Here is a 25,400-nt window from a genome sequence, read left to right as displayed (position 1 = left end):
CCAATTTTGGCAATAAAAATAAATTAAAATTTTTTTCAATTGGAATGAATTTGGATTTCATTCTTAGCCTTTCTTATTTTGGCATAAATATAATCGTTTATTATAATTTTCTTTGTAGCTTCTTTTGTTTTGGTACTAAAATCATATAACCTATTAGGTATTGTACTAAATTCAATATGATATAATATATGAAATATTGGGCTTGAATTGGTCTATATAATGTAAGCCATTGACTCTCGACAATCAAGCAATAAATTTTTTTTTTCTTTTTCTAAATCTTTTCCTTCTTCCTCCTCTTTTTTCTTCTAATTGAAGAGGGCACGATACATGGAGGCACGTATCAACTAGCTTCAACAGCTCACTGTACACTATATCATCATAGGACCATCATCGAGATCAATCTTTTAGGTTGAAGAAATCGAAGGGATGTTTGATTTGCAATCAGAATTGAAATTGATTGAAAGGAGAATTGAAATGTTTACCAGACGGTAGACTTTTGCTGAATGGTCGATCTCACCTTTTTGAGCCTTCAGTTTTGATAGCGGAGCTTCATGCAGCTTAAGTGGATGTCATCTTTATCAGACAGCAGCTTCATGTAGAGAAAATCTTTCTAGAAGGTGACTCTACTACTGTTATCTATTGGATTTAGGAAGATGCCATGCAGTTCGAGGTTCATCCGCTTCGTCAAGTTGTTGCGATGTGACTCCGACATGTCTTTCAGAAAGCGAACACTGTTAGCAGATTGGATAGCAACTTTTGTTGCTGACCATTTTGGTGACTGACTATGGAGGCCCGATGATGATTGCTAGTAGATCCTGTGGAATTTTATATATTTTGATTTTTTGAACTACTCTCGTATCAGATTGATGTGACCGTCCATTTTGTACCAAAAAAAAAAAAGATATTGAAAATCTATTGCAAAATTGCTAATAGTCATGCTAGCATAGTCTTGAAATTCCATTAATGTAACGAACTCATCCTTTTGATCAGTTGCGAATGGACAAGTGCATGGTCATTTAAGATATGAACATGATGCTACAGAGGAGTAGGTAATATTTAAAAGAATATCTCCCATAACCTATGAGAAAGTAATGATATAATATTTATGTTTAAAAAATTGATAGAAAACCTTCACGCAGTCCCGTCAAATTACACCACTTCTGAAAGTGGCTGGCTCTGCATCAGATAAAGCCCTATCAAATCACACCACTCTTGAGACTGGCCAGCTGCACGTCAGATAAAATGATGTCAATCACCAACAGTCAAATCAGACATCTAGAAGTGGTACGTCCAGAAAAATCAAGACGGCCTCCTGTAACTTTTTCCTCTTATGGCTCCTGCCTCTAGAAATAAAGGTAACCAAGGAACCCCAAAAAAATATATGTAATATACAACTCGCTCGCGTGCTCTCTCCCATTTGTTCTAAATTTTTGACTTGAGCATTAGAGAGTCTCCATCGAAACCAAATCTAGCCAGAGATTTGTTTCGTAGCTCTGTTGGTAGTCATCTTCGCTGGGTGCTGTCTCACTCTGGCAGCTCTGGCCCGAGCTGGCAATCTACCACAATAGATTGATGCTAGAGAAAGGGCTAGACCCATTTTTTGGAAAGAAGTGCACGATCCATCATCATGCCACTGTGAAGGTTATCCTCTAGATGTTCCAATACCGTGGCAATCCGGTCGGCTAAAAATTCGGACAAAAATTATGTTTGGCTCAACAGTCGAAGGCACCTCCATAGCTCCCTCCGTCGACTATCGAGATGAGCCAAGACTAGTTCAACACTTTGGTTGCCCAGATATAGGTGTTGATGGTAGCAGTTGATGCCATGCAACAACTAAATCCGGCACAAGAGGTGCCCCAGCAACATCCTCCTCAATCCCCATTGTGAAGTTCGGATTGAGGCTGACAGACACAGCTAAGCCGACCTCAAAGTCCTGAGTGAAGGAGGCACTCACCTACCCCCCACTCCAGTAAAGACCCCACTCTGAGCTACTCTCTATCATGCCACACAAAAATCTACATGATCCATGATGTCGACGTGGATTGGAAACTTCAAGAGATAAATCAAAGGATTGAGGCATTGCAGCGTCAGGTCATGGGACAAGGCGATCAAGCCGATTTTCGCATGGACCCACTTTTCACCGACAGAATCATACGAGAGTCATTGCCCACTAGTTTCAAAATGTCTCAGCTGGAAAGCTATGATAGGTTAACTGACCCAGTGGACCACTTAAAGAGCTTCAAGGATCTTATGCTCCTTCATGGGGTAATTGATAAGATTTTGTACTGAGCCTTTCCTACTATCCTACAAAAGATTGCTCGGGATTGATACTCTAGTCTAAAGTTGGGCTCCATTCATTCATTCGACCAAATAAGCCGATTGTTTATCGCCTACTTTGTGACCAGCAAGAGGCAACATCGGCAGTTTGTGTCCCTAATAAATATCAAGCAAAGAGAAGGAGAATCCTTCCACAATTACATGGCCCGCTTCAATGCGGTTGTCCTAGAAGAACGCAATCTGGATCAGTCAGTCGCTATGACCATTTTCAAAGATGGACTTCAGAAGAACTCTCTTCTTTACTCTCTGGAGAAGTACTCGAGGGATTATATAGAAATGCTAGATCGAACTCAGAAGTATGCCCGAGTTAATGAAGCCTTTAAAAAGTATGGAACCTCGGTTAGGATCCCAGTCGAGGGGAATAGACTCAAAGACCCTTACGATCCTAGAAATCCTCCTAGGAGTTGACCGTGATCAAGAACTCCCCCTAGGCACCAAAGATCCCAACCCCCCTCAGGCTAGCGACCTAGAAGCCCCAAAGATAGCATCAAAGGTCGCCGAGGCATCGGTCTCTATGAAAGAGGTTCACTAACTACAACTCTCTGAATGCCTCTAAAGCTCAAGTACTTATGGAGATCAAGGAGTGGCTGCCAAACTGGGGAGATTTAAATCTCGATTGAAAAATCATGATCGAAAGAAATACTGTCTCTGCTATCACAACACAGCTTATTCAATTCCATGACATCGAAGATTGTGTCCAGTTCCATGATGAGATCAAGGAGCTTATTCAGCAGAGGCAATTGGATCATTCCATCTAAAGAATAAGGGAAGGTCCTACAGGGCCACCAAGGGTGTCTCGACGAGAGGAGCAATCTTGGCAAGAGCAATTAGAGGAAATTCGACCTGCTGCTAGTGTGATCAATACTATCACTGAGGGGCATGGAGGAATGGACCCATAGGATTAGTCAAAAGACACAAATTGAAGAAAGCTATCACTTTCATCGAGAAGGATGCCGAGAGAGTTCACTACTTGCACAATGATGTGGTGGTTGTGTCTTTCAATACAGCAAATTATGATGCACACCACATCTTAATAGACAATGAAACCTTGGTTTGATGTTTTATTCTATGATACTTTCTCTAAAATGGGCATTGATTTGAACTGACTAGGTAGGCTTGATTCCCTCCTCATAGGCTTTACTGAGGACATCGTACCGGCCAAAGGGGTCATTACCCTTCCGATTGTAGCCAGGCAAGAGCCTCAGTGGTCCACCACAAACATTAACTTCTAATCGTGAAGGCCCCCTCAACATATAACACTATTTTGGAGGGTCCGAGACTAAATTTTCTCAAAGCTGTGGTGTAAACCTACCATCTGCTAATGAAGTTTTTCATAGAATATGGATTTGGAATGGTTCGAGGAGATTAGGCACTAGCCTAGTACTACTATGCACTTGCCCTTCGAGGGATAACAACACCTGCCACTCTCCCTATTGAAGAACTTGATGCTTGTGATGAGCTAACCGAAGAGCAAGGGGAACCCATGGAGAACCTCAAGATGATCCCCCTGAATGATGGAGATGAAGGGCAGATGGTCCAGATAGGATCAAATTTGAGTGAGGTAACTCGAAAACAACTGACATCCTTTTTGTAGAAAAATGTTGAAGTTTTTATATGATTGGTCACAGATATGTCAGGAATTGATCTAGAAGTCAAGCTACATCGGTTAAGCACAAATCTCCTTTACCGACCCATCAAGCAGAAGAAGCAGAGCTTTGTCCCCGAGCGACAGAAAGCCACCGCTAAGGAGGTAGACAAGCTAATTTATGCCAATTTTATCAGAGAAGTGAATTATCTAGATTGGTTTGTGAATATGGTCCTCATAAAGAAGATGAATAGAAAGTCGCAAATCTGCATAGATTTCACCGATCTAAATAAAATTTGTCCGAAGGACAGCTATCCCTATCCTAGATTGATCAACTGGTGGATATCACGTCAGACTATTAACTCCTCACTTTCATGGATGCTTTCTCTAGCTATAACCAAATCTAGATGGCATCTGAAGATGAGGAGAAAATTACTTTTATTACTGATCATGGTCTTTTCTGTTACAGGATCATATCCTTTGGATTGAAAAATATAAAGGCCACCTACCAATGATTGGTAAATAAAATTTTTAAGGAGTAGATCAGTCGAAATATAGAGGTATATATGGATGACATGCTGATAAAAAATTAGACAATAGGAGACCACATCATTGACCTCAAGGAAACCTTCAACCCCCTCCAAAAATATCAAATGAAGTTGAATATGATAAAGTGTACCTTCGGAGTCACTTTTAAAAAATTTCTTGGCTTCATGGTCTCTCAAAGAGCCATTGAGGCTAATTTAGAAAATCAGGGCCATATAGGAAATGAGCCCTTCAAAGTCTTTGACTGGGAAGACAGCTGCTCTTAACTAATTTGTTTCTAGATCGATAAAGTGCTGTCTTCCCTTCTTCAAGATTCTAAAGCAACCAAGGGACTTTAAGTGGATAGAAGAATGCCAACAAGCATTTAAGGAACTAAAAAACTATCTCAGCTTATCGCCACTCCTCATCAAACCAAAATTAGATGAGGAACTATACCTCTATCTTGCAGTCTCCCTAACAATGATAAGCTCAATGCTCGTATGTGAAGAAGAAAAAATTCAAAGATCAATCTACTACATCAACAATACCCTTCACGATGCCAAAATCATGTATACAAGCCTAGAAAAGCTGATCTATACCCTCATCATCTCAGTTTGAAAGCTCCGACCTTACTTTTAGGTGCACACTATTGTAATCCTTACTAATCAACCTCTCAAGTTGGTCCTGCATTATTTGGATACCACGAGCCGATTGGCGAAGTGGACAATTGACCTCATCGAGTTCAATGTGAGATACCAGCCCCACCCTCTATTGAAGTACAGATGCTAATTGATTTTATCTTGGAATGCATAATTTCGGAGGCAAGCATTGAGGAAGGTGAATCAACAAAAGAAAATCCCCTAGAAGAAGAGCATAAGGAGCTATGGATCGTCCACATAGATGGATTGTTGAGTTTCGTTGGGCCAGGAGGAGGTTTGATCCTCACTAGATAGAAGGGAATTATCACAGAAGGTGTCTTACGCTTTGATTTTTCGACCACCAATAATGAGGCCAAGTATGAAGCTCTTATTGCCAATCTAAAAATTACTAAAAAATTTAAGGTACAAGAATTAAAGATTTGCAGTGACTCTCAATTGGTGGTCAGGCAAATGACGGGAGACTATGGGGTTTGGAAAAAAAATATGAAGAGGTATCTACAGAAGGTAAGAAATCTATTCCTAGCTTTTATCAAATTTGATATTCAACATGTGCCTAAATCAAAGAATATGAGGGCTGACCTTCTGTCCAATTTCGCAACTTTGATACCAAGGGACCTACCCCAAGAATTTTTCTTTGAAGTCATGAAAGAATCTAGCATTGAAGAGTCTGCTCCGATCTTACAAGCAGATAATGAGCCAAGTTGGATAGATCCCTTCGTCTGCTTCCTGAGAGATAAGATATTACCACTAGATCCGAAGGAGGCTCAGAAGATCAGGCATTAGGCACCCTGCTATATTCTTTACAAAGGCGAGCTATATAGGTGATCCTTTTTCTTATCGCTCTTCAGATGTTTGCACCCCTCCATGACTGACTACGTCCTGCGAGAGGTGTATGAAGGAATATACGAGAACCACCTAGGGGCAAATCGTTGGCCTACAAAGTGCTCCGATGGAAATATTATTGGCCAACAATGTAGCAGGATGTCGTCGATCTGGTAAAATGGTGTGACCAATGCCAGTGGAATGCCAACATCCAGCACCAACTAGCTGTGCTACTAGCCCCGATTAGTGCCTCCTGGCCTTTGCACAATGGGAGATGGACATTCTTGGTCCATTCTCCCAGACGTCGGGCCAACGAAAATTTCTACTCATCACTATTGACTACTTCACCAAGTGAATGGAAGTCAAGCCTCTAGCCCACATTATTGAAACCAAAGTCAAGGACTTCATCTGAAGATTCATCATATGCCATTTCGATCTCCTGTGAGCGCTAATCATCATAATGGTCGCCAATTCAGTGGAACCTATTTTGCTAAATTTTGTCGAAGCTTGGGCATCTCTCATCATCTCACATCAGTGGGACACCCTCAAGCCAATGAAGAAGCGGAGGTAACTAACCAAACTCTCCTACAAGATTTGAAAGCTAGATTGGACCAAGCTAAGGAATTGCAGACAAATGAGCTTCACCATGTGCTCTAGGTCTATTAAACTAGTTAGAGAACACCTACTGAAGAGACTCCTTTCAATCTTTCTTTCAAAATGGAGGTTGTCATCCCTATAGAGATTCAACTCACCTCTTCATAGCTCGATAGCTACGATGAGCAGAAGAACCCAGAATCAATCCAAGCCAACTTGGATTTGCTTGAAGAGGTCCGAAAGAAGGCTTGAGTAAGAATGGCCACCTGTCTGTATAGGGTAGCAGGATACCATAATTTTCGCAACTACGATAAGGAATTCAAGGTCGGCGACCTAGTCCTATGTCATGCCGAAGTATCACAACCAACGGAATTGAGAAAGCTATCCTCTAATTGGAAAGTTTCTTATCAAGTAGATGAGGTTGTCAGATTTGAAACTTACCATCTGAAATAGCTGGACGAAATCCCACTACAACGACCTTGGAACTCAGGCAATTTATGTATATATTATCAATAGACATTCCTAATGAAAGTCTCTCCTTTGTCTATAAATTTTTTAGATAAATAAGGCTCCTCATCGATGATTTCTGGGTGCGCCATGATGATTTTTGAGAGGTGCTTTTTAAGGAGCAAAACTATGTGGCCCGACTACTGCAATCAAAAGCTATGTCCAAAGGCTGTAAGCATAAGCAATGGAACATGCACATGCCAAAGTAGATAATGCTAGAAATTTCGTCGCCTAGACGAACATTGTCACGATGTCGTGCCACCACGATGTTAGACACTTCATCATCTAAACGAACATTATCACGATGTAGCACTACCATTATGCCGGACACTTTGTCGCCCAGACGAATGGTGTCATGATGCCATGCCACCATAATGTTGGACACTTCATCACCCAGACGAATGTTGTCATGATCCCGTGCCACTGTGATGCAGGATACTTCATCATTCTAACAAACATTGTCACAATGCCGCACCATTGCGATGCTGGAACTTTGTCATCCAGATGAACAGTGTCATGATGTCAGGCCCCTCATTCCTTCAACAGACATTGCCATGATGTCGGACACTTCGTCGACCAGATGAACATTGTCACGATGCCGTGCCACCATGATACTAGACACTTCGTTGTCCAAACAAATGTTGTCACCATGTTGCGCCATCGCGATGCCGGACACTTCACCACCAAAGGTATGCTGTCATGATGCCGCGCTACCGTGATGCTAAACACTTCGTCTCCTAGATGAACATTGTCATGATGCCATGCCATCACGATGCTGAACACTTCACTACTCAGATGAATGTTGTCACAATGCCATGCCCCCGCAATGCTGGACACTTCATCATCCCGACGAATGTTGTCATGATGCCACGCCATTGCAGTGCCGGACACTTCGTCACCTAGACAAACGTTATCACAATGCCATGCCACCATGATGTCGGATACTTTGTCGTCTAGATGAACGTTGTCACGGTGTCGCACCGCCATGATGCTGGGCACTTTGTCATCCAAATGAACGTTATCATGATGCTACATCATCAGGATGCTGGACACTTCATCATCCATATGAATATTGTCACGATGCCGCACCATCGTGATGCTGGACACTTCATCATCTAAACAAATATTTTCATGATGCTGGGCCTCTCATCCTTTAACTGACGTCGCTACGATGCCAAACACTTCATCATCCAGATGAATGTGGTCACAATGTTGGGTGCTTCATCACCTAGACTACCAAAGCACTTCATTCTTGAATAGCTACAAAGGGCGCCAAACGACCTCAACAAACAATGGGTAAACTGAAGCTCAAGAGATGCATGGGTCTCAGAACCACACGGCACAAAAGAATAAAGTATCATCCATGACAGTCATTCTAATAATATGGAATGAAAACACCATCCACCAATATGAAGGAACGATAGAATTCAGCCACAAGAAAGATGTGTAGGAATTAGTACAATTTTTTATTAAAAGTTGGAACAACCGACTAAAATAATTATAAGTTGACATTACAAGGGCAAGATGGCAAGGAAATTTGCAAAATCAGGTCAGCGAGTGAAGACACAAAATTATGGCCAGCCCGAGGCTTCGGAAGAAGGATTGTCTTTCATTTGAGAAGGTCCTCCATCTCCATCTCTTATGCTGGCAATAACCCTAGGAAGCTTTGAATAATCAGGGGGAGTCTATTTGAGAAGGTCGGCGTTAATCCTAGGAAAAAGCTGCACCGCCAGCAATCTACACTTTCTGAAGCCAGCCTGGTAGGCTGTCAGGGACGACTTCAGTGCCCCATGAAAAAGCCCGACCTAACTTGTAGCTAACTTTGCTTCCATCAGTCTAATTTTGCCCTTTGCCATATCCACCACCGCCTAACTCGTTGCCAGCTATGAGTGAAGCTCCATTACCGTCGATCTCTCCCTGTCGAGGGAACAATCTAGGGAGATGATCCTAGCCTCTGATGTGCAGACATCATTTTGGAGTTGAGTTATCTTTTCAACACCGCCCCATCTTGCTTTCTGCACCGCCTTGTATAAGGCTAGAAGTTGCTCTAAAGTGGTGATTTATGCCTGAACAAAGTAGGGTTCTTCACAGAGGTGACCAACTCTCTCAGCAGTGGTCCACTTCACCTCCTCGATGACTTTATTTGACTCCATGCATGATTTAAGCAGTCCCTTCTCCGAGGCGTGTGCTTTGCCACTCAACCTGATGCTTCTCCTTAGGTGCGCTATTTCTATGAAAGCCTTGACATATGTTCTTTCTTCCTCTGAAGCTATTTGACTTGCCTTAGAAGCCTTCTTCTTTGCTTTACAAACCACCCTCTTGAGGTCATAAAAGGGTGGATGGATGAGATTGGAAGGATGGATGACCTCCATCCATCATTTGATTTAAAAAGTTACAGAAAGGATGAATGAAAAAGATGGATTATCCATCCATCCTGGCCCACTATTTTGCATCCTCCCAAATTGGAAGGATGAAGGATGGATGGAACATTGAATGATGGATTTTAATATTAACAAAATTATCCCTCATTAATTTTTTTGATAAAAATATAATACTACTTTTTCATTAATATTATATATATATATACTATTAATTATATACTATTACATTTTATTAGTTATTATTTTAATTTTAATATATAATTTTCATAATTATAATTAAATAATTAGATTATCTTCTATTCTTTATTTATATTTATTATTTTTAATTAACTATTTATATAATATTAATTAATTATTTAAATTAAATTATTAATTAGTTAGTTATTTATATAATTAATTTATTAATAATTAATTTATGAGATCACTATTAAATTTGATATTTATATAATTTTTAATATAATTATAGATTATAAAGATTATAAGTTTATAGATTATTTATTTTTTTAGTATAAATAAGTATTATAAATTGATAATAATAATATTTTTTGTCAAAGGATAGTTTTGTAAAATATCATCCATCCTTCCTCTTATTCCTCCTATTCCAAATAGAAGAGAAAATCATTTCCACCCATCCTTCAATATTTTATCAAATATATGAGAGGATGGATAGATTTGGATAGAAAATCTATCCCTATTCAAATCTATCCATCCTTTTCTCCATCTATCCTTCCTCTTCCATCCATCCTTTCTTCAATCCATCCTTTGTACCAAACAGAAGGTTAATACTGGCTCTAATAGGTAGAGCTACAGCCTTCGAAAGGAGTTCAGCAATGATCAAACAACCACAATGACCCAACTGCATAAAGAACAAGCACATGACCAAAAGATTAAGAGAAGACTCTGGGGGTAAAAAAGTTCTTTAATTAATCAAAATTTGTCATTACACGACAAGGAAAACAAGAAAGCCAAAAATTACAAGGCTAAAGCCTAGGGTCTGATAGTGACCACCTCGATCTTTGGAGTTGCTGAAGCGTTCGCAAGAATTTCTGTTGTTGGCTGAGGTGGAGCCTCCTCTGTGACCACTGACCCACGCACAGCTTTCCGACTTCACCAACTATTCCCACATATAAGTTTTGCCCATCCTTGTGCCGCCAACCCAAGTTGTCTCCAACCAAGGAACCTATCACCGATCCTCCTCTCCCATAGCACAAGTGATAGGACGTCATGCCATGTTTCCCTCGACCCCTGCTAGTCACCATATCTAGAAAGATTGATCGGGAATCTCCATGTGGTTCCATCAAATCATGCAACTCAATGTCAAATCATGCTACTCATGGGAGCAGCTGACTCCACATCGGATAAGATCTTGTCATATTATGCCACTTCTGAGAGCGACCGATTGTGCACCGAATAAGATGACGTCAATCACCACGAGTCAGATCAGACACCTAGGAGTGGTGCATCCAGGGAAATCAAAACGGCCTCCTGTGACTTTTTCTTCTTATGGCTTCTATCTTTATAAATAAAGATAATTAGGAGATCTCAAAAAAAGATATGTAATATGTAACTCACTCACATGCTCCCTCCCGTCTGTTTCAGATTTGTGACTTGAGCATCGGAGGGCCTCTATTGGAATCAAATCTGGTCAGAAACATGTTTTGTAGGTCTGATGGTAGTCGTCTCTATCGGATGCTATCTCACTCCAGTAGTTTCGGTTCGAGTTGAACATCTACCACAATAATTATTATCATCAATTTTGCACCAACTTGACTATTATACATTTTTCCTTGCTGGCAAATTCTCTTTTACATTATCGAATTATGTTTCATGCAAATTCAACATACTATCTGCTTTGATTTATTACATACATTCTTTGTTCTCTATTATCATTTTTTTTTACTAAAACCTACAAAAGTAGAACACAATCACTAAATTACCATTAATACAAATGCAACATCAACCAAATCACAACTTTCAAATCTACCGACAGAGAAGCTTGAAAGGATGCATACCTATATTAATGGATCGACTCTACAGGAGCTACCTCCATCTTGATCACCTCCGACTTCAGCCCCCTCTGATCACCATGGTTGTCGTCATTGGCACCGTCTTCCTCATCATCATCTATGCTTGCATCCTCTCCCACCTCCTTCGCTTCTGTAGTTGTTGGCATCGGTGGCGCTGCACTGCCACCTCAAACCTTGGATCCTCTTCTCCCCAAGCAGTGCCACATCCTTTGGCTCCTTCTTTGACTACTTTCGCTCCCCCTACGACCTTGGCAACTCTACGATCAAGACCCTCCCCCTCTATCATCATAATTTATTATTTTTACTAGTTTCATACCCCTACATTACGCACGAGTTCTAAGTCATATAATTGATCATTTTTTGATATTAGTAACTTAATTTGATAATAAATAAATAAAAAAATAATTATAAAATTGATGTTGATAAACATTATATAATATTCTTAAATGATAAATAATGAAGTAATGACAATATAAATATAGATGGTAATAGTTCATGATCAATATCCTGAACGTTGTTATAGATTTTGCTTTCAAGTATAGTTTCTCTACAAATGATACATAAAAAATAATAAAAGAAAAAAATCTATTTTCTTATTGAATAAAAACTTTACCATTTGAATATAAATTACTTAAGTTGTCATTTGAAATCTGGTATGCCTCTCACCTTTCTTCACTTTCTACCTGAAAGATTTGCATGTTGGAAAGCAGAAGATAGTCATTTGAAGTAACATTTGAGAACATATACGATGTAACTTCATAGGAAGAATTTCTTTCACATCTCTGTTGAAGTATGACGTTGAAGAATAGTTATATTAATATGGAACAATGGAACTATCCCTATCTCACCCCAATCCATTATTTAATTTTCTAAAAGGAATTACTGGTCGTATCAAAGTGGAAATGCTGAAACAAAAAAATCAATAATACTTTTATTGTTAGGAGCTTAAAGATCGTAACTATGCATCAGTGAAATGGTATCTCATCATGCAATCTACTTGTGAAATGGTAAGAGCTTAAGGTGAACTATTTATGGAATAGCTTTATAAGTAACTATGCATCGGATTCAAAATTATTGACTTGCAACCTGACATTTTGACTCCTCTATGCTCCCAATTATAAAAGCATTGTGGCTTGGGAACATGAATCACATTGATAGTGAATCATCATGCTTAGATTGGGTGTGTTGTATCGTACAAAAATGTTAATTCTTAAATTTAGAGTTGCCTTAGCCTGATGGATCACATCTGTAAACTAAGGTATAGAGGGAACATTGGCATATTAGCAAGATTGTTAGAAGAACGAAGACCAACTTATTAATAGGGAAGTGCTTAATAGACCTACTTACCTGATGCTTCCATGCCTTCTCCCACTCCATCAGTGATGAGTCTGCTTCGATCGCTCGGATGGCCACGATTAATCCCCTGTTGTCCCCCATAAGTATAGTTGGGGCATTGCCATTTGGTAAGAGAAGCCATGGATTTTGGCGGGGCAGAGTGGCACTAGACATGATAGGGTGTGATGCAGGTGCGGCACTCTACCACCTCCATCGCTGGCATCACCGCTTTGCAAGCCGTGTAGACACTGTCGCTGTGGGGAGGTCGACCACCATTAGAGATGCTTCGAGAGAATGGAACAGAGGGTTAAGGTTTAGAGAAGATGAAGAGCTGCAGGATATCGAGAGGAAACAGAGACGGCGGTTTGAAATATTTCTTCCATCTCACCATCTTTCAATAAGTTTTATGGACCATAATACGATACTTTTTACCCTCTCTCTCTTTTTGTGATGATTTTAAGATGCTTTCAATTCAATTCAATACGTTAGTAATGTAATGCTTGTCATTCTAATGTTACGTGGCATATTGGAGGTTTATGTTGATCCACGTGATATGAGTGGTTGATAATTTTATATTGATGTGGATAGATTAGATTGATGATCTATTTTTTTTCAATATATATATATATGATTAAATTTGAAATAAATAGATTGGAGGTGGCTAACGATATTTTATAACGTGCTCCTTTGGGAAGGAGTTATTGTTGTGGAGCTTCGAACTCGAAAATCAGGGAATGGGCAGCTCTTTTCATGCGAGAAACCATAACATACACTATGATCTCCATGACCGACATGTTCCATCCATCGATGCAGCAATCATCAGCCACCGTGCCTTCTTTCGATTTAGAGGCAGAGGAAGAGTCAAAAAGAAGATAAAGAAACGGATAAAGAAAGAAAGATAAATAAAAAAATATTAAAATTTAGAAATGCCAGTAAATTAAATAAAAAAATTGATAGTGGCATTTGGTACATTTTGAAGTCATGATCTGAAGCGTCATTTGGTACATTTTGAAATAGATGGATAAAGAGAAACTTGAAAATTTTATTAAATATTTTATTATTTTTTATATCTATATTTTTTATGTTGATATATGGCATATTTATAGTACTCAAATGAATATACAGGATTCAATTTAATGATAAAAATTGAATTTTAATGATCATACATACATTTAGTAAAAAAATAATTCATTACAAACATAAATACAACTGACTTTTTAGATTTTTAGAATACAGGACATTTTTAACCAAAATGAGCATAACTTTTTATTAAAAATTCAAATTGATGTCTTTTTTTAAACATTAGAAACTAAACAGATACAGCTTTCCAACAACATATTATTTGTCTGCAACTATTGAAGCCTTTAATGAGATATTTAGTTTGAAAATAATCATCCCAATAACAGAATTTGAATAGTCAAGCTCAGCTTCCAACAGCCTTCACCTCCACCTCCTGGTCCAGCTTTTGCTTTAGCACCTTAGGCAGCCACTTGGCGTCCATCGTCCCCGTCACCATTATCAGATCCTTCCGCACGTCTGCCACTACCTGCTGCACCCCTGTCCATCCGCCGTAACATATCAAAAACCATGAAGGTATTTCTGGCGTAGACTCCATTTCTACTCTCTTGTTCAATTTTTTTCCTTCTTTTCCCTCCCCCCACCCCCAACAAAAAAAAGTGAATAAAGATGAAAAAATTAAATAAAATTACCCTCAAGCTTGCGAATCTTCTTTTTAATCCATTTGGCATCGCAGTCACAGTGAAGGCAAGTCTTCAGCACCACCGTCGAAACCCCAGGCTTTTACAGAAATTTAAAACAAAACAATTCATCAATTAGTTTGTAAAAACCAACAAAAAATTGGATTTTTTTTAAGAAAAAGAAAAAATGAAGACGAAGAAGAAGAAATAAATTATACCTCCTTGGATTTTTTCTTGTCGGATTTGTTGGAGTCCTTTCCGGCGGTGGGCTTTTTGGAGTCGTCCTTCTTTTTAGCATCCTTTTTGGGGGTATTGGTGGGGGAGACGAGGTCGACCTTCCTATGGGTTTTCTTCGCCACACGATCGCGGAGCCTCGATGGATCCACCTTCAGCGTCCCAGCACCGATGTCAGCCTTCACCCGTTCCACCCCTGTCCAGTTGCAGAAATTCCACCGTCGGAGAAATCGAAACAAAGCGCTTGGAGATGGATCAAGAGAAAGAGGAGATTACCTTCGAATCCCACGACGGATTTCTTCACCTTATCGGCGCATCCCTCACAATACACGCGGACCTTCAAGACGACGATGATCGTGCGGTCGTCTTTCTTCTCCCTCTCTCCTCCTCTCTTCTTCTCCTGACAGCTCACATTGCCCATGGTGCAGCTATCTTCTTCTTCTATTCGCTCTTTCGCCCTCTCTCTCGTCGCTTCACTCTCTGTGCAACAGGGGGGAGGTGAGACTTCCGTTGGGGTGGGGGTTGTGGAGTGTGTAATATACGGGGGACAGAGGATGCGATGATGTATGATGACCGAAGGCGTGGCACCACGTTCCATCCAGATGAAATTGGCGTGTTGACACGTCAGACTATGACTTTCAAATGTGCCATGTGCCGCTATCAAATTCTTTATTTCATTTATTGATATTTTTAAATTTAAATTTTTTTTTTTTACTCGTCTTTCTCCGTTGCTTTATCTTCTTTTTGACCCTTCCACTCAATCGTGAAGGCGTGGCCAATGATAGCCGATATCGATGGATGGGACGTGTCGGCCACGGAGAGACCCTGGTGTATGCTATAGTTTCTTACCTGAAAACAGCCACCTAAACCGTCGGTTTTCAAATTCGAAGCTCCACCACAAATGACGATAACTCCTACCCCACGGGAGTATAGGACCGTCAACCACCTTTAATCCATTCATTTCGGATCAAATCAAATCTAATATATATATATATATATATATATATATATAGAAAAAGAGAGAGAGAGAAATTAGATCATCAATTTAATCTATTCACATCAACATATAATTATCAACTAATCATACCATGTGAATCAACATAAACCTCCAATATTCCCTGTAACACTAGAATGATAAGTGTTATATTATTAATGTATTGAATTGAATTAAAAGCATCTTAAAAACATCAGAGAGAGAGAGAGAGAGAGAGAGTAAAAAGTATGGTATTATGGTCCATAAAATTTATGACAAGATGGTGGGATGGAAGAAATATTTCAAATCATCGTCTCCATTTTATTTTGATATTCTGCCACTCTACGTCCTCTCTTAATTTTAACTCTCTGTCCCATTCTCTCCAAACGTCTTCAAAAGCAGTCGACCTCCCCTACGACAACAATGATGATGGCTTATAAGGCAGCGCCGCTGTCGACAAAGGTGGTGGAGTACCGCATCTGCATCACATCCTATCACGTTCCATGCCTCTCCGCCCCATCAGAATCCATGGCTTTTCTTATCAACAGGCAGTGCCTCGACTACACTTACGGGTGAGAACATGGGATTGATCACGGCCATCCAAATGATCGAAGCAGATTCATCACCGATAGAGCGGGAGAAGATGAGGAAGCACTAAAGTAGCTCTGAATTTTTCTTTTATGTATAGAATATATAATAAAATCATATTAAAAAAAATATGAACGTCTATATATGGAGAAATTATTAGATAGATTTTGTGTATGATAAATATGGCAAACTAAGCCACTAAAAAGTATCATAGCAACTTCAACCATCTCCATATATCTGTTTAACCATTCAAATTACTGCTCTGGTTTTTTTTCGTCAGCTTAGCCTATAATATTTATTGTAGACTAAATTTATGTACTTTATAATATGATTTTAGAGATCTAATCTGTAATATTTATTGTAGATTGTATTTATCTAATATTTTTTTATGTAAATGGATGATGACTAGTAGATTCTAATTATAGAGCTCAAGCAATAAGTGGATCACTCACTTGAGAACGAAAAGATGCTTTTTTGCCCCCCCTTTCTTTCCTACTTTATCACTCTCATGTAAGCTCTCAAATTTTCTCTATTATTCTGAAAAAAAATAGTTTTGTTACATTAGTATGGGCCCCCTATATCGGTGCCCTTCCATTCAATCTATTTGGCAGCGCATGGAAGACTTGACTATTAAAATAGGTCGGGGATGAGCTAGTAGTGGAGGCAGGGTATGCGTCGGAGGTCCCTCCAAAGTTAGTTGGATTCGCCTGATCGGAATGTTGGCTAGGGGTATTTTTAAAGCACTTCATGGTTCTCGAGTTTTCATAAGTAGGTTCTTTAATTTATTTTTCAGTTCATGCGTGACTCAATAATGGTGGCTTTGTACATTCAACTATTTTTTTTTGTTTTTAATTAAATTATGTTCTAACAATCTCGTGCCAAAGTTCATGCTCTTTTTGTCATAGAACTATTTCTCCATTGACTAAATGCTATAGAGAGATGGTTATATCTCGTACCATGACAGGATGGATAAATACATCCAAATGACTTCTATAAAATTTATAATATTGAAAGAAAACTCTAATTAACTGTAATAATAACGAATCTACTAAGGAACTATGTTTCATTTTGTCTTCTCGAGTCATAAATTTGCAATATTTAATTCTTTTAAAATCGAAGCACTTGCTCCTATCTCGAAAACAAAACCAAACATTTTATCCTATTATCTTTTATTTTATTCTTTTGTTCACTTATATTATTAAATATTAGGAGACTGCTTCCAAAACGCCATAACACAACCTTATCCATCATTTAAGCTGAGAGAATGGACTAACAGGGACTGAATGGTTATCCCGCATACAAAATTAAGTCAGGGCTTTATGCATGTTAATTCATCGCCCCATCTATTTAACACAATTTCTTTGGAGCTCACCCATCGACCCAACCTATATTATCTAATACTATGGGCGGTGGGGGAGGCCCAAGAGGTGGAAGCTGGTGGATCACCAATTCCACCCTTTCTCCGTGCTACGATTTTTTATCCAAAAAAAAAAAAAATCTCCACTTTCTGGACTCTTGACTTCTTAGTGGAATCAAAAAGATAAAATCTCCGGTGGAACCCTCTGTGTTATTCTGTAGCATCATTTAAGTAGAACCTGCGGAGTAGCCCGAGGTCGTGGTGCATGGGGAATGGATGAGGGTTCTATTGGTTGCTTCGTGAGATGAGGAAGATATTTTGACCCAACAGTCAAGGTGGGGCCCTCGCCAAGTCATCCATGTGTGGATGAGAAAGGAAGGGTTCTGGTCACCATACGTGAGCTCATCTACATCGTCGGACATCACAGCACCTACAACGTCGAAATGGCATGCCCCATATTGAAAGAATCTTAGCGGCTGCCTTGGCATTCCCGATGCGACCACTCTCGAGTCCTTCTTAGAGTACCTTCTCCATTGAAGATGCCATCACCCATTCGCTCCGTCAATCCACCACATTAGCCGTCACATGTTTAAAGGATATGAAAAGCCGTAACACATACTCTCTTTGGCGGATTCTTTAGTTTGCTCTTCTGCTATGAAATCAAAATCCGATAATGTAGTTTGGCAAGGTTATATTTTTCTCTTTTCAGTGTCTTTTCAATGTAAATACGAAGAGTATTAAAGTGAAGAGCTCCAGCTTAGGGTCATGAAAATGGCACCCTTTTGATAAAATGCTTGCGGGTTATAGCATGGACTCTTTTGGAAGGTAATCAAAGTCCATAAGTCTATTATCTAGGCTCTTACAGCTGATGAAATCAAGCTCACCTCATCCAGTATGTTTGTACGCTTGTCACATAGTGTAACAATTGATGAATTCCGGCTTTGGTTAATGAATGGCATCTTTTTGATAAAATGCATGTTTCGTGTCGGTGTCCATGTCCTCATGTCTGACCCTTGGCTTGCAAGTGCATCACCTCCTCATAAATGGCTCTACGACCGAGCTCTACCAAGCCATGGCGTTTAACCGGCCTCTTAGCGCATGTCTTCAGATTGTTCGACTTCTAGCAAAGCTATAGACTGCCGATCCTAGAGTCCAAAGCATGTAGCCCGTCAAATTGTCCTAGTGTATTGGGGCGATGGCCTCGCCAAGCCATTTTATCCTAAGGAATTCAACGTAAAAGATTGAAATTCATGGAGCAAAATCTAGCATCATTAGATGGATCTTAGGAACAGGAGACATCTGCTTCTCCATTTTCCTAGGAAGCGAGAAACAGGGTTGGGTAGAAGGAGTGTCACATCTATGCAGTACTTAAAAGGTGTTGCTTGCTTGTAATCCTTAAAATGAGTCCACTGCTTTAGCCTCTCAAGGTAAAGACAATCACACATTTTTATTTTTACAATGAATGATCGGAAGATATATATAAGTGATATTTTGAATGATTAGAAGTATTGTGGCTTCTATTAAATCCTAGAAAAATATTTAGCTTTCTTGCCAAATCCTCTCGAGCTCTTCAGGCTCCAGGAAGATGGGTACCAGGTTGCATGAAATGCTAGGTTCGTGACACGATAGAGCAAGTATTTTAGGAGGATAAATATTTGAATTATTTTTATATTTATATTTTTTAATTAGAAATTTTTATATCAAAACGTCCAGGGCAAAACAAACATGTAAATATCTCATCGTAAACATTAGGGGCAAAACTCTTAACTTTTTTGCTCATCTGCGGCAGTATTTACTTCTCTTTGCACATGGATTGACAACACCTTACACTGATGTAAAAAATCAATATGTGATCAACTTGCGAGCAAGTGACCATGCCACCTCATGAGAGGTCCCAAAATTAGAGTTTCTTAGTTAGCTGGCCCCAACTTTAAGTAGCTGACCTTCAGTCAAGAAAATCTTTGATTAGCTGACAAATTGCTATAAAACAATCTCCCACTGCATCTGTTACTGTAACCACACTCTCACATCTCTATCAGCATTAAGCCAGGATAAATATATGCCGCCCACGTCCTTGTAAGTTGCAGTGGAATTGGATAATTGCAGCAATTATATTAGCAAGAGAACATAGCAACCAGAAGCACCGAATGTTTCTTGTAGTCCGCTCCGCTGCTAAGCTTCTTTTACAACGTGGTCCTTGGTGTTGCGGCATTGCATGTGTTGCGATATCCGGCGGCGAAGGTGAGCTCACGTATGGTACTCAGAACCCTTCCTTTCTCATCCCTATCTACGCATGGACCGGCCACGCACGGATGGGTGGCGAGGGCCCCGCCTTCACCGTCGCGTCAAGATTTCTGCCTGAAGCAACCGATGGAGGCCTCGTCCGTTCCTCATGCATCATGGCGACGGCATCCATCCACGTCATGAGGTCCTGCCCACCCGGTGGTAAGTGGGCTTGGTGACGTCATTCAACCACTTGGTTGGACCCAAGCTAGAGTTAGCTTATAATAACTGAACTCAACGAAAGGTATCATTTTTTTTGATAAAGACAATGAAAATCACCGTTACATCTGCAGCTATCGCAACGCGTGTTTAACTGTTCAAAATAATAATATGAATTTTTTTCATTAACTTAATCTACATCACTTACTATAGATTAAGTGTATCTAATAATCACTACAATAAAAAAGATTGATATTTTTAAATATCATGATAGACCAAAAAGAATATCATAAATATTTTTATTGATATTTTTTTAATATTTTTATGTCAGCAATTTATTATCAATATTTTTAAAAAATATCGATAAAAATTTTTATTTTAGTGGCATATATAAGTACTTTTAAAATTTCAATATCGTCATTTTATATATGTCGATAAAAATTATTAAAAAAATAAGTCATATATCAATCAAGGCAGGATTCAAATTAGTGATCTCTTATTTGAATGACAAGCTTTTAACCATCAAACTATGATTTATATTATTAATATATAAAATAATTTATTTAACTGATGAACATACATTCATAGCATTAAATAAGTAATGCTAAGAATATAAATATATAATAATATATTTTATAGGATCGAAATGACTAAACTAAGCTCTGTATAAAAATTAATAATTTAAGATTTAACTATAAATTTTTAAAATTTTATAAATTATAATATTATTTATCAGTATATATTAATTAAATACCATAACAACAATTCTGCTTTTCGATACTTCAAATTATATGCTATACAATATAAATTTATATCAATATCTATAATAAAGCGTTATTGATAGAAAAATAGCAGCACATAATAACGAACACCACAAGCAATTTATCCAAACAAGTTATTTTTTTATTATAGTGAATTTCTATACGTATGGTCATCCATATACTTTATGATACAATATTATTGGCTTAATCTATAATATTTATTATAAATTAGATTTATCTAATAATTTTTCTGTAAATGGATGATTTTAATTACATGCTTTAAGCAACAAGCGGATCACCCGATTGAGAACCAAAAGACGAAGGCTTGAAGCCTTTTTAGGCCCCTTTCTTTCCTCCCCACTTCATCACTCCCACGCAAGTTTGATGCGAGAAAAAACAAGAGCGTTACACCCACCAAACTTTGCCATGGTGTTCCAATCTTCATCGTGCGTGACAATGACATCTCACCAGTTCTCTCTATTATTCTGAAAAGGTATTTCCGTTATTGCGATCAGAAGCCCCTCGTGTCGGTGCTCTTTTATTCAATTTATTTTTTTGGTAAAGTTTTGTTCAATCTATTTGGCAGCATGCGTGGAAGACTTGACTACTAAAACAGGTTAGGTGCTGGTTAGCGGTGGATGATGGGTGGCAGAGCGGGCCTCGGAGGTCCCTCTGAAGCTGGTTGGATTCGTCTGGTCGGAATGTTAGCTGGGGATATTTTTAAAGCAATTCATCATTGTCGGCTTTTCATAAGTAGGTTCTTTAATTTGTTTTAGTTGGTGCTTGAGTCAAAGATTGACAGCTTTGTATTCAACTATTCTTTTTTTTTTATTCATGTTCCAACAACGTCGTGCCAAAATTCATGCTCTTTTTGTCACGGAAATGTGTCTTCATTGACTAAATGCTATAGAGATAAGGTTATATATCGTACCATGACAGGATGGGTAAATACATTCAAATAACTCCTATAATACCTATAATATAGAAAGAAAACTCTATATGTACTACGACTTCTTCTACCATCAATATTAGGATTTGACGTCTCGAGATTCAGTCCACAACGAGGTTCGCGGTGAAAAACGGAGTCCAACGAGATCAAGATCATCTGAAACGGAGCTCGGATGAAGGAGATACGAGCTTTTGAAGTTGGTACGAGACTCGAGGCGTGCAGGATGCGCGATCCAGGCATGCGGGACGCGCGACCCAGACGGGCGTGCGGGCCGGCCCAGGCCCAGGCGGCCTACCTGGCCCTTTACACCGGTCCACCGTGGACCGCTCGGTCCACGGCTGGGCCTGTGGACCGCGTGGGCATTTTCTACGCGTTTCACGCGGTCCACGGTACTATTTCATGGACCGATCGCGATCGAACGGCCCAGTGAGTTTTCGGTGACGATCCGACGATTCAGAAGCGTGATTTAGCTTGTTTAGGAGACCTAAATCTAATCTAATTAGGTTTAAACCCAGTTTAAGTCTTTAAAAAGGCATGTAACGAATAGAGAGAGGTGTGGTTCGTTTTCTCAGCCGTGCAGAATCCAAGAAGAAAGAAGAGAGAGGCGGAAGCGCTAAGAGACAAGGAGTAGGAGGCTCCTGGACAGCGGTCGTCAGGTACTTCAGGGGTTGAGGGGGTCTTCTAAGAGAGAGAGAGAGCTTTTGTGAGGGAAACTTCTAGTGAGAGAGAATTTGATGTACAAGGATTGAGGGTGATGTCTCCTCTTGTAAAATTTCTTTTTCATAGTGAAATTTGTATGTCCTGTGGAGGTGAATCTTTTTGTGGCTAATTCATATATTTTGATTGTTTTTTCTTTTTATTTTGTTTCTTCTTTCTTCCTGCTGCATCGCATGGTACTGAAAAAATTTTGAAAGATGGTGTCCAGACCAGACATCCATCCAACAACCAAAGAATTGACTTTCTCTACCATCACCAAAGAGATTATGTGTTACGGCTTTTCATATCTCTCAAATACGTGACAGCTAATGTGGTGGATCGATGGAGCGAACAAGTGCTGGTGACGACATCTTCAGTGAAGAAGGTGCTCAAAGAAGGGCTCGAGTGTGGTTGCGTCTGGAACGCCAAGGCAGCCCCTAAGATTCTTTCATTGTCGGGCTTGCCATTTCGGCATTGTGGGTGCTGTAATGTCCGATGATAAAGGTGAGCTCACGTATGGTGACCAAACACTTTTTCTCATCCACACAGGGATGACCCGACGAGGGCTTTATCTTGACCATTGGGTCAAAGCATTTTCTCTTCCTCGCGAAGCAACCAATAGAACCTTCATCCATTCCCTATGCACCATGACGACACCATCCATATGATACTAGCAAGTGACTCGCACGGATTTTACTTAAATGATGATACAAGATAACTGGAGACTTTATCTTTTCGATTCCACTTAGAAGTCAAGAGTTCATAAAGTGGAGATTTTTTTTTTTTTTTTGGGTAGAAAATCGTAGCATGGAGAAAGGCTGGAATCGGTGATCCAGCAGCTTCCACCTCTTGGGCTTCCCCCACTGCCCATAGTATTGGATAGTAGAGAGACACTTCGTGCACCTTAGATGGTGCAGCTCATCATTTACGATGATTGGCTCACACGCATTAAAGCCCTGGCTTAATTTTGTATGCAGGGATAACTGTTCAGTCGCTGTTAGTCCATTCTCTCAGCTTAGATAAGTGATAAAGTTGTATGATGGTGTTTTGGTAGCATTCTCCTAATATTTAATAATATAAGTGAACAGGAGAATAAAACGAAAGATAATAGGACAAAATGCTTGGTTTTGTTTTCAAGATGAGAGCAAGTGCTTCAGTTTTAAAAAGATTAAACATTGCAAACTTATGACTCGACAAGACTATGTTATTGTAGGCTAAGTTTATGTACTTTATAATATGATTTTAAAGACCTACCCTGCAATGTTTATTGTAGATTATATTCATCTATTGAAATAAATCAATCGATCTCCGATTCAGATTAATTGATCCCGACTATGTATCGACTGAACATACGACTTGGACTATACATCAGATGACTGAACAAATCACACCGACTCATGATCAGCTGACCGACTAATATTCGACTATTATCGATCAACAACAAGCAACTTGAACAACCTCTGACCTAAGACCATCGGTATATCAGAACCGCTAGCCGATGGTCATTTGGAGATTCTACCGACATATCAATATTATCGACATATAGTCGGCTAATCTGCTCAACATATTATAACCGTTGTGAACGGTTATCGACTACATATCACGGTAATTAGTGAGAATTAACGATCCACTAACTCCATAATTATAGTCCGATAATTTAGCACAATAAAAAATGAGACCACGTATTCGACGGTTACATCAGAATCATCTATAAAAGGAGGGTAAGTGAACAGCACCCATAAGACACTTCTGAGCCAGAGTTCTACTACTCTCGACATTCAAATCTACTATTCACCAATTCTCTCTCTGACTTAAGCATCGAAGGGTCTCCATCGGATATAATTTCGATCTGTGAGGATGTTATTTTGCAGGTACTCATCACCGACGATAGGCGACAGAGAGTTGGCCGCAGCAAATTGACGTGCCAGAAAGGGAGAAATCACAGTCAGTTATGCCAAGAACTAGAGTTCAGCATTCGATTGGATCGACGAGGTATTCTTTCCATCGAAAAGATGCTCCTCCCCCACCTCCGATAGCAGAGTTCAATTCCTCACATCCTATGGTCATCACGGACATGCAGATTGCTGCACTCATGCAGCAGATGAAGATTTTGACGAAAACAGTCTAAAACTTCCAGTAGCAGTAAATCCAGCAGCAACAGCAACCGTCATCGGAGCAACTGGTGGTGCAGTCGGTGCCATCTAGGCACAGCCACCGTCCTCCGTGGCGCTCACCCTTTTCATCTTTGGAGCGACTGTCTCGACTTTTTCGTCAAGACGGACAATGGCATTTTTGGCACTCTCACTGTGCCACCCACTAATCGTGGCATTCTCCCTTTCCTTCCCAACTACACAGTGTTAGGAAGGGGAAATGACCGTGGATGCCTTCTGTCTCTCTCTTTTTGAGTTCTTAAGGGGGTTCCACCTCTAGAATTTTTCAGCAACGATGGTTTGATGACTATGAACGCAAGTTCCAAGAGATCAACCGCCAACTTGTCTGACTTCAGATGGAAAGTCGAAAGTCCTCCAATGACTACGACTTCCATACTGCCCAACCTCTCTCTTAGCACATCTTGGATGAGCCGATTCCGTCTTGATCCAAAATACTGCAAGTGGAGCCATACGACGGTTCCACTAACCTGATCGACCATCTAGAGAGTTACAAGGCTCTCATGATGATTCAGGGGGCAACCGATGTCCTCTTATGCATTGGCTTTTTGGCAACTCTTCAAAAAGCTGCTTGAGCCTGGTACTCTGAGCTTCAGTCGGAAAGCATTGACTCCTTCGAGCAGTTTGAACACTCTTTCATGACCTACTTCAGTACTAGCTGAAGGCCGTCACGAACATCCGATAGTCTCTTTTCAATCAAACAAGATGAGACAGAGACTTTGTGGTCCGTTTCAATGCGGCCACACTTGAGGTCAGCGATCTC

General features: G+C 39.7%; 1 protein-coding gene across 1 annotated transcript; it reads right to left on the bottom strand.

Annotated features, from left to right (window-relative positions):
* Positions 1-14,012: 14,012 nt before the first annotated feature.
* Positions 14,013-15,225, bottom strand: LOC105059119 (heavy metal-associated isoprenylated plant protein 3). Its single transcript, XM_010942335.4, has 4 exons — positions 14,980-15,225; positions 14,688-14,899; positions 14,482-14,569; positions 14,013-14,329 (listed from the first exon to the last, which is right to left on the bottom strand). Exons 1-4 carry the CDS (start codon positions 15,122-15,124, stop codon positions 14,196-14,198), a joined length of 579 nt encoding a protein of 192 aa, XP_010940637.1. The 5' UTR covers positions 15,125-15,225; the 3' UTR covers positions 14,013-14,195.
* Between the last annotated feature and the right edge of the window lie 10,175 nt (positions 15,226-25,400).

This window comes from Elaeis guineensis, chromosome 16 (genome assembly GCF_000442705.2).
Source record: "Elaeis guineensis isolate ETL-2024a chromosome 16, EG11, whole genome shotgun sequence".
Lineage (NCBI taxonomy): Eukaryota > Viridiplantae > Streptophyta > Magnoliopsida > Arecales > Arecaceae > Elaeis > Elaeis guineensis.
Note: the sequence above shows the minus strand (reverse complement) of the source record. Positions and strands in the feature narration are given on the sequence as shown.

What these genes read in the sequence shown, in the direction of transcription:
- LOC105059119 (XM_010942335.4), bottom strand. Translation starts at nt 15,124, where the DNA reads ATGGGCAATGTGAGCTGTCAGGAGAAGAAGAGAGGAGGAGAGAGGGAG. An exon ending in ATCCGTCGTGGGATTCGAAG is followed by an intron (nt 14,900 to 14,979) that starts GTAATCTCCTCT and finishes GCAACTGGACAG; the next exon opens with GGGTGGAACGGGTGAAGGCT. An exon ending in GAAGATTCGCAAGCTTGAGG is followed by an intron (nt 14,330 to 14,481) that starts GTAATTTTATTT and finishes GCGGATGGACAG; the next exon opens with GGGTGCAGCAGGTAGTGGCA.